This window comes from Prunus dulcis, chromosome 3, assembly GCF_902201215.1.
Source record: "Prunus dulcis chromosome 3, ALMONDv2, whole genome shotgun sequence".
Classification (NCBI taxonomy): domain Eukaryota; kingdom Viridiplantae; phylum Streptophyta; class Magnoliopsida; order Rosales; family Rosaceae; genus Prunus; species Prunus dulcis.
Genome location: NC_047652.1, coordinates 2,950,001 through 2,960,462, shown reverse-complemented (window position 1 = coordinate 2,960,462; position 10,462 = coordinate 2,950,001). Strand labels below are relative to the sequence as shown.

At 35.7% G+C, this 10,462-nt stretch overlaps 1 protein-coding gene across 1 annotated transcript; it reads left to right on the top strand.

Annotated features, from left to right (window-relative positions):
- Window positions 1-662: 662 nt before the first annotated feature.
- LOC117622538 (protein BIG GRAIN 1-like A) lies at window positions 663-2,521 on the top strand. The gene has a single exon (XM_034353258.1). The coding sequence runs from the start codon at window positions 1,054-1,056 to the stop codon at window positions 2,440-2,442; it is 1,389 nt and encodes a 462-aa protein (XP_034209149.1). The 5' UTR covers window positions 663-1,053; the 3' UTR covers window positions 2,443-2,521.
- The last annotated feature ends 7,941 nt before the right edge of the window (window positions 2,522-10,462 follow it).

Sequence of the window (10,462 nt, the reverse complement as noted above, 5' to 3'; positions counted from 1 at the left end):
AGCCTTTTGAATTTTGTTGGAAAATTTTGAATATTGGTGTGAACTTGTTTGGTAAGAAGGAAAACCTCTACTTCCCATCTCCCTTAATTTTTTATTATAATTTTTTGTAATTATAATGAATTGACAAAAATGTCCTTAAATTAAAAGGAATTATAACAATTTACAAAGTTTAGGTGGTTAAAAATAAAAATAAAAAGCTTAGGTGCTAATAGCATAAATGTCTAAAAGTTTGAGTGATATTTATGCTTTATACAAATCGGAAAATTAAAAGCAATTAAAGAGGGAGCTTAATTAATGAATAAAAAGGTGTGTAGTAACGTTAGTGTCAACATCTTGTGTTTATGTCTTACACTAGACATTAATCAATACTTAATATCCCTTTATTTTCTTTAAAGCTTTAAAGCAAATCTTGGGGTCACCTCAACTGAATATTTGAGAGCAGCGAGGCGAGGCAAAGCAGAAGAAGAAGTAGAAGCCAATCCAATAATGGCAGAAATTATGAGAATCCCTTTTTAATTTAATTAATCAAATAAATAATATACCACGTCATCATTGTCAAGGCTGGACCCCACTCCAGCTTGGACTCTGCATGCTCGCCCTTTCGCTCCTCTTCTCTTATAAGACCGTGTGAAAAAAAAAAAAAGAACCCCCACTCTCTCTCTCTCTCTCATCAGTCTGCTTTGTGCTCTCTGTTTTCTCTGTTCGAACAGGCGTGGCCTCTGGTTTTCATTACTCTCTCTCTTTCCCTCTCTCTCTCTAACCCATCAAAGCCCATGCCTTCTTTTCTTTGTTTCTTTCTTCTTTAGCCTCAACACAGAGACACAGTGATGAGAGAGCAAAAGCAGAGCAAAGTTAGAGTCTTTGTCTTCAAAATGTCCTTCCCATAATCATCTTTGGCCTTACCATATTCTATTTCTCTCTCTCTCTCTCTCTCTCTCTCTCTCTCAATTTACAGCAGACAAAACAGAGAGACCTCCATAATTGAATATCATTGAAAACCCAGTACAACTGTTTCCCAATTTCGTACTTGTACAAGTATAAAACCAGACAAAAATGGAGAAGTGGGATATCAAAACACTGCAAAAAAACCGAGAAGCTCGAAGCAACCGACATAGTAGAGAAAACCCATCTTTCTCCTCCACTCTCCTCGACACCATTTACCGTTCGATCGACGAACCCAACACCGGTGAAGGAGTTTCAAGAAGAGAAGAGCAACAACACCTTATCTTCTACAAAGAAACCACGAAGAAAAAACAGAGCACCACCGCTGCTGCTGCTGCTGCTGCTGCTGCTACTACTACCAGTGGCCGCCATGGCCTCTTCAAAGAAGACCGGGAACATGAAATTATGAGCCTCCGAAGAGCCTGCTTGATCGAAAAGTGGATGGAGAAGAAAGTGACTGATAAGTCCTTACCTGTTCGACGAAATTCCATGGCGGATTTTGACACGAAAAAGTCGAGCTACAATCGTAATGAGTTCCTTTTGAATTCGAGCTCCAGCTCTTCGGACTCCAGCTGCGGTGGTGGGTTTTCTTCATCCGAGTCAGAGTCCATGTACGGATCAAAATCGAGGTCGTCGTCGTCATGCTACAGCATGCACAGGCCTAAGCCAATTCGAACCAGCATTTCATCCGAGAAGGTTCAATTTGAGCAGAGAAATCACCATAATTCACAGAAGACAAAGCACGAGAACAGTTTTGTGAAGACGAAATCGAAAGCGCTGAAGATTTACGGGGATTTGAAGAAGGTGAGGCAGCCAATTTCGCCGGGTGGCCGGCTCGCGAGTTTTCTCAACTCTCTGTTTAATGCAGGGCATGTGAAGAAGTCCAAAATTGATGGTTTGGGTGTGGAGAGAAAACCATCATACGATTTGGGTGCGGAGAGAAAATCATCCTCAAAATCTGGACAACAGGGGCATTCAAACTCGAGCAGCACTTGTTCCTCAGCCTCTTCTTTTTCGAGGTCTTGTCTGCGAAAAACGCCTCTTTCGAGAAGCGAGCGGAGTGGCATCGGCAGCAACAATGGAGATGTCGCAAAAAGGTCAGTGAGGTTCTGCCCAGTGAGTGTGATTGTGGACGAGGACTGTCGGCCATGCGGGCAGAAGACTCTGCACGAAGCAGAGCCGGGTCTAATGGCGGCGGAGAAAGCCGCGAAACCTCCAACAATTGAAGATATTAGGTTTGAGTGCTGTGTAATGGAGGTTGATGACGACGACGAACACCGTCGGAGAGTTGAGCAAGTTGCTAGAGATTACTTATTGTTGAAGAATTATCAGAAGAAGAATGTTGAAGAAGAAGATGATGACGCAGAGAGTTATGCAAGCTCTGATCTGTTTGAGTTGGATACTGCCGGGGTTGAAGAAAGGTACCGTGAAGAATTGCCTGTCTATGAGACTACCTTTTTCGACAGAAATCGAGCCATTTCTAATCGTTTGATTTTGTAATTTCTAGTAGAAGGAGGGGGAAAAAAAAAAAAAAAAAAGAGTTGGCGAGAATTTTATTAGCTATTTTTTTCTTTTTTTGAGTAAATGGTTTGGGGGTTTACATCAGAAAATAATATTAATTAATTTCTATTATCTCTTGGCTTTTTTTATTTTCCGTTTTGCTGCATATGTAGTAAATGATGTTTGAGCACATTCGAGATACTGCATAAAGGCTTATAGTTTTAGTGACAGAGCATTTCATCTTTCTAATTGCTAAGGGTCTTATACCAAGATAAGACAAGACAAGACAAGTCACGTCAAGCGTAGAAGGTGAGTGAAAATTAAAAGATGGCATTGTGTTTCACAAGAGAAATGGAAAAAGAAATAAAGAGACGAAGATGAGGTGAGGTACTTAAAAGCGAAGGCAGATTTTCTACACATTCTCTCATCACCATGTGGGGACCTCCCTTACTTGAGCATAACACTATCTTCATGCACTACATATATATATATATATATATATATATATCTCATATCCGATACAATATATATGGAGTGATTAATAGTCAAAAAGCTGGATCTTGTTAATCCACTTTTTTGTTTTTAATTATACTTTGTTTGTAGAAATAAAAAAATATTATTCGGTTAAAATTTCTATTAAAGTTATCCACTGGCGGCATGGATTTACCGGCAGTAAAAATGAGGTGAATGATGAGTTGAAGGGAAAGAAAAGAGTGAGATAATGTATGGTCTCCAAAGCTGTGGACAAAAGGATCTAATCTTTGATCTGGTCGATCTACAAGCCTTCATGTCAAATTCGGTTGGCTTCTAATTCTAATCCAGGAGATTGGCTCAAAAAGCATTTTAAAGATATTTTCAAGTATATATATATATATATATAGCTATTCTCTTATCCGGATATTCGCACGTTATTATCATGCTAATGCTATTATAAACAGGCAGGAAATTAAGGAGAGATAGTATATAATACATGGCGTCCGTACGATAATAACGTTCGGATATCCGTATAAGAGAATTTATATAAAACACTGCCCATAAACTTCATTTTCAAACCACCATGCAATATCAGTGTAAAGCAATGTATATTTTGTGGTATCTCTCAACTTTTTCCTGCTTTTAGTTTTTACTCCTACGTATCCAGCGCAAATTAATACATATAATAATGGAAGGCAAGGATATCCCAACCCCTCTTGTGATAGATGGAGTTCGTAACTAATAACTAAGAACATTTATCTCTACAATTGAGGTCGCAAGTTCAAATCTTCATTCTAATATTATTTGATTGAAACAAAAGTAAACCCATCACATATAAAAACTTATGAGAGTCATACAATGTCATTAGGGTAGTGAGTTTAACGATTCACAAGGCTTCATGCATTCATATAATTTTGTAATGAAATATTATTTGTTTTGGTTTTAACACCACATGTATGTATTGAAATTAAAGAAACCGTTGAATTGTTAATCGACATTGCATGTATTGAATTAAAGATACCGTTGAATTGTTGATTGGTATGATGACATGGTACAATTTGCATACACAAATTATTTATTACCTGCTTTCAACATCTGCAGATTACATTCGATTCATGTTTTATTTTAAATAGTAATGGCCAAAATGATGTTTTTATGTAATTTACTAAGAAAAAGGAAAACCAGATAGACATATATCTTAATTAGCCATGTCTGGTTCTTTTTCTTTTTTTCTTGTTTTTTTTTTTGTGTGTGTCGGTTTTATTGTTGCCTTGGTCTCCATGATTGGTGCTCAGAAGCGCGGCAAGTGCCTCAGATCAAAATGCAAAATGTCAAAAGACAGAAGCTTTAACAGTTGTGTTTCGAACCAATTACACTTAAAAATATATCTTCTGCTACTTCGCTTGAACATAAGGTGGTTTGAGGAAAAAGTTAGGAGAGAGAGAGAGAGAGACAACTTTATAGGGAGGCACAAACTTTCTTTGAATTTAATATGCAAACACATGGGAAATTTTTTGGACGATGTGAAGAATTTGGTTGCTGAGAATTTTTGGGAAGAAATTAACAACTAAGCAGAAGAAGAAGAAAAGTTTGTTATCTTTTTTTTTTTATAAGCGATAGTTTAAATTAAAGAAAAATTGGGATTTTTCAAACAGAGAAAATTAAGATGCTATGAGAATTTGAACTTGAGGTTCCTAATCTACAAGTCAAGGCCTTTTTCAACTCGTTAGCAAACTTATTATCTTTTATGATCTCTAAAGTATACTACGAAACAAGTCATGTAAGAGACTTGTGAGGACCACAAGATCATAACAGTTTGATATGCTAATAATAAATTATCAAAACATTATTCTAAACTAAAATTATTTTAAGGGCGCAATATTATAAAAGCTAGCTTGGACTGTAGGAAAAGAAAAGGCTATATGCCCTATGGTCAAAAGTGGTATAGAGCTGTAATGGCTATAGATTGAAAAACTGGACGGGATTGGGAATGTAACTTGGTATAATTGATATAAATATTATGATTTTGTTATTGCTTTGATCACCTTGATTAATATTCATCCATAACGATTCCACACTTACTAAGATTCTAACAATAAAGTAACCATTATGCCTTTTGAGCAAGGAAAATATCCATTTGGATCCCAAAATCATTGGCATCAAAATTTCAATGTAATTACGAGTTAAAATTATTAATTTTGTGAATATTAGCGATATTTTAAATTACAGAGAGATGAAGATTTTTCACACACATACTATCAAGATGTCATGAAGATTTAAATATAAGATCACTGATTTACAAATCAAGATCATTATTTTATTAGGAGCTAGACCCGTTGGCACGAGTTAAGATTTTCTAAGTTAAAACATTAGATTTGATTTATCCTGGTTGGAAGGAGGAGGATATGAGAGTTGGGTTTTGATTATGTATGTGATAATATGGTAGGTGAAGTAGGAGAAGTTGTTCACAATGGAATGATAGTGGGTTATGAGACCACCTACCCACCGATGCGTTGACCAATTTTTTATTGGATATTAACCCTAAATCAGGATCTTAAAACGCCAGCCCCTAATTAATTATAAACTTTTTCCTGTCTGACCATTAACAAGCCTACAAAAAGGTAAGCTTTCGGCTAGAAACAATTCTGCGTTCGCATGCACATAAAGTGCCGCAGAGCATGCACAGTATGCAATTTGGTTATGGCTGCCATTTATTTTGCAAGCATAGAATCGATAGTTAATAATCAAGCCATAATTCTTTGAAGGTTGTTTGTTCCTAATAAACTCATATAGCTTTTAACGATGAATAAACATGTAGGGAATTAGGAGAGCGTGTTGCTTAAGAAAAGAAAGAAAGGTGGAAATGAAATTAACCGATTAATATGTAAATACAATATAAAGTAAGCCAAAAATTTATGTACCGATAAGTATTCTGCCACTAGAGTTATAAATCCTCGTCCTACTTCTTAAATGTGTTTTTATACACAATTTGAGGGGATGCCCTAATAGTATAATTTTGATATTTCAATTTTGATATCCCTAGAACTCTAAATCCCTTCCATTGTAACCACCCAATTGCTCAAATTTCCAACAAAATGGATGGCCCGAGTTGGTTGGCAGCATCCATTAGGAAACATCGATGTTCTTATAAAAACGACTTGTAGCCATCATGAAGCACTAGGGTTAAGCCTTTGAATGGTCATGTCACTTGCCAACCCTGCACAAGTCACTGGCACAATTAAAACAAATTAATTAATTAATTACTAAGAAATTAAATGCGATCAATCATTTATTTTGTATGTGGCTCTTGCCAATTCTGGCTAGGATCCAACCCAAGTATAAGCCACAAACGACTTGATCACTGGGGTTGGCCATGTCCATGTACAAGGGTGCATGTTGGGTCACACAAATTAGACCAATAATATGTGTTTGAATTTTGCAATAATATATTGGCTGTCAATAATTTGAGATGTACTCTTTTTAGAGGGAAAGCCAACAAAGAAATATAGGTCATAAAATCTGTTGTGTCGTGATTCTTTGTGGTCTACAAGTTTGTTCTTTTGTTCATGGATTATTCAGATAATATTTACTTGAATTCTGTCCATTAGATTTCTTAGGCCTTGCAAGATGGTAATTGATTGGTTAACGTTCACCTAAAAAAACAAAATTAATGCATACGTTATGCCAGTTAACCAATGCTAATAAGGCCCTTTACATTCAAATTCGTTGTTAAAGTACCCCACGTGGTGAAAAATGAAATTTTTTTATAGACTTTTGAAGTGAGAAAATTAATATATATAATCTGATATATCCACAAAAGTGGTTTGGTGATTTCAGCAAATCAAAACAAAACTACATTTACTTTGCTGCATATAATATTTTTATGAGTAGACCTAGTAGACCATGAATTTGTAACAAACTGAACTTGTAAGAATTTAGGTGAAGGAAAAAAGATCTAGCATAATATAAGTCTTTAGCAGAAATATATCAAAATAATTCCAGTATGATTAGTTCAAATGGTTTGCAACAAATTTACATTTGGATTTTCTTAACATATAAGATCAACACTTCTTCTAAGTCTTACAAAACAATTCCCATAAAATTCCAAATTCAACTGCCTCATTTCAAACCAATATATCCAATGCAAGCAAAGATTTTTCCTTTTTTGGGGTCTAAAAGAAATAGCATTTTCTTTTAAAAGGAAAAAAACCTTTCTCCAACCCTTCTCTTTTGCTCATCATATTCACTCTCAAATTCAAATTTAAGCATTAATTTCTCATTTGTGGGAAAAACCTTGTTAAGGGCTTATAAGGAGTTGGATATTTTATTTTCACATTCTCACATGCCCCCCGTACGCGTGGCGAATTTTCAAGTTTAACACGTGTACAACACATTTTGGGTGACGTAAAGCACGTGTGACAATTGGACTTTCACATGTTGACAACCCACTCTGATATCACGAAGGAAGTTGAAATTCCACCCTTATAACAAAACCCCATATTTTCAGCCGTTTTACCTCCTGAATTATGACCCTTGTAGAAATTAACCTCATGAATTAAAAAAGCAGTCAATTTAGTCCCCAAATTAATTAAAATCGCCAATTTAGTTCTTGTCGTTCATTTTTTTTTGAATTCAACCATTTTTCCTTCAAAAAAGTCGCGTGACTTACTATTTCATTTATTATTATAAAAACTAAAATAGTTAGAAAATAGAAAAATGAAAAAAAACCGACTCTCTCTCTCTCTCTCTCTCTCTTCTCTCTCTCTCTCTCTCTCTCTCTCTCTCTCTCTCTCCTCTGTTTCTTCCCAAGAAAAACACCCTCGAAACAAAGATTACCCAGTCCTCCAAAACCCCAATTTTCAGTCGACACACAGATTACGCAGTCCCACCCACTACCTCCTCCCTCCAAAACCCAGCCGGCATCATTCATGAAAAAGGCAATGCTTGAAAATCTTGAACGACTTGTTGAATGGGGGCCATTTATTTTCCGGCAAAGCAAAAAGAATTTCATAAATGAACGAGGTGGGTAAATGCTTGGGAAGATGAATCTTTTGGCTAGATTTCTTGTAGCAAATCGACTGTAAGTGGGGTTGTGGGTGGGTTGGTTTTTCATTTATTATATATTATTATTTATATTTATAAATATTTTATTAGTTTTTATTTTGCTTTTATCATTATTTTTCTTTTAGTTTTATGTATTTGACTTTATTTTACTCGAAATTACAAGTTTCTCTTTATAGTTAACGAAAAATTAGATGAAAAATCACAAAACATAACGACTAGGGTTAAATGTTCATTTTAATTCATTCGAGTATTAAATTAGCTGACTTTTAATTTATAGGGTTAAGTTCAATTGGAGTCTTAGAAGGCGTTTGGTATCCTATTCAAATATGGAAGTCAGAAACTTTTATTTTTTTTTTAAACAATGAGTTCTTAAATCTATTTTTAAGATTCAAAAACTTGTTTGGTATGCAACTTGAAAACTGGTTTTAAATCTTAAAAATTTGAGAACTTGTGGATTGTTAGAAAAAAACTGAAAAAATAGATTTTTTTATTTTTAATAATTGAGGTGTTTTTTTTGTTGTTTTTGAGTTTTAGAGTTACCAAACAAGTTTTATTTGTTTTGAACTCAAATTCTATTTTTGAATTTAAAAAATTGAATTAAAGTTTAATATTAAACAGGCACTTAGTTCCTCTACGATAATATACTAAAAAAAAAACTCTGTGGGCCCATTAGGGTTTTTTATGCGAAGCCACAGAAAGCACTGGTATCCAAGCGTGGTACAGCATGAGCAAATTGGATTTGGAAGCAGGCAGGCAGGCAGGCAGGCAAGGCAGTCTACAGTGACTTTTATAAAAGGCTTTTTCACCGCACGTGGTGGGCTGGGCCAACATGTCGGGCGTTCACACGAGTGCAAGCTCCTCCTCGGTCCTCACAGATCCCAATGAGATCCGCTGTCACACGCCACCACACACAAAATAAATTAATTATAATATCAACTCATCTGCCCCCTACTGCCTAGCAGTAAAATCAACACCACTCATGATCTGACACCTGTACTGCTTTGTTACGTGTGGCTCTGTCCGCTTTGGTGGGTGAGAGTACGAAATTGACCTTGGAAGTTGTATGGGGTGTCTTCTTTTGAGATGGGTAGTTTTGGGATGGGGGAGTTTTGGGAGGGAGAGGAGAAAAAGAGGGGGTTGGGAGACAAGACAAGGCAGCTTTAGTAAAAGAGAAAAGAAGGTGGTGAGGTGATTAATGGTGTTTGTTTTTGTGTGAGGGAGTAAAAAAGAGAAAGTGGAGAGAATTTTGGTGATCCCAAGAAGATTGTGAAATGGAAAAACAGACTCTGAGAGGATGCAGCCTTTTCTTTTCCCTTTATTTTGAGAGAGAGAGAGAGAGAGAGAGAGAGAGATTGGATCCAACATACTCTTGGTGGAGCTTTGCTAGATTCACTTATTTATGTTCCATATGAACAACTCTTTAGTTATTTATTGATGTAAAACAAAAAGAATTGAGCTACTGTAAAACTGATCCAACATACTGCTGTGATTAACTGATTTAATTCACATATATAATAAAATTTTAATATAAAAATTGGATTATGGATTATGGTTGTACTTCTATTTTCGATGTTAGATGAGATCTCAAATTCGAATCCTCATTCCTCTATTAATGAAAAAATAATTGAATATAGCTAAATTTGTTAGAAATCGCCAAACCAATGCGTAGTTCATAATATAAGAGTTTGGCATATCTTTGTAAAAGCCCCTTCATTTTTCAAAATGCCCTGGTCTTCATCATGTGGCCTAAAGCAGAACTCATTTTCAACTTTGAATTGGTTCATTTTAGAGCAACATCCTTTGTTCTTGACTAACTAGAATTGAACCAATGCCTACAGTAAGAACTCTCGCAGTCTCTTTCTTCCTTCTATTTCAGAACACAAAGCTCAACATAGTTTCTGGCAAGAATTAAACAGCGGCATAATCATTCAATGATGACAAAAACTGCAGTGAAAACTATGTGGGATTTGCTGAGCTACAAGGACAAGTTACACTTAATTTGTGCCATAATTTTTTGCAAAAGGGTGGCGTGGAAATTGAATTAAAGCAACGACTGTGATGTTCTGGTGAAAGCAACAGGCCTTAGAGAGGTTGCTTGGATACTGAGAAAAAGCCACCGAGAAAAGAAAAAAAAATGTGGCCAGTCACCATTCCTCCAAGATTCTCTCTTTGAATCGTAAGTTTCAGGATAATGTTGACAGATGAGATGAGAAAGCCCTAGTGTTGTGTGTTTGTGGACAGTGCAATTCCCACTATACACACCTTTTTAACATTGTGCTAAGTTTAACGTTACAGTCTCAGTCTAAGCACCATTGCTGGTCTGCCTTGAAAAATTATATACGCACACATGGAAATGTCATTTTCAATTCACACATTCCTCTATAAAGCAGTAGCTATACATACTTTGAATCTTCAAAGCACTCAAAATAAACATTTATTTCTTCCCCATTAACCTAAAACCCAAAACCAATTGGGGATATAG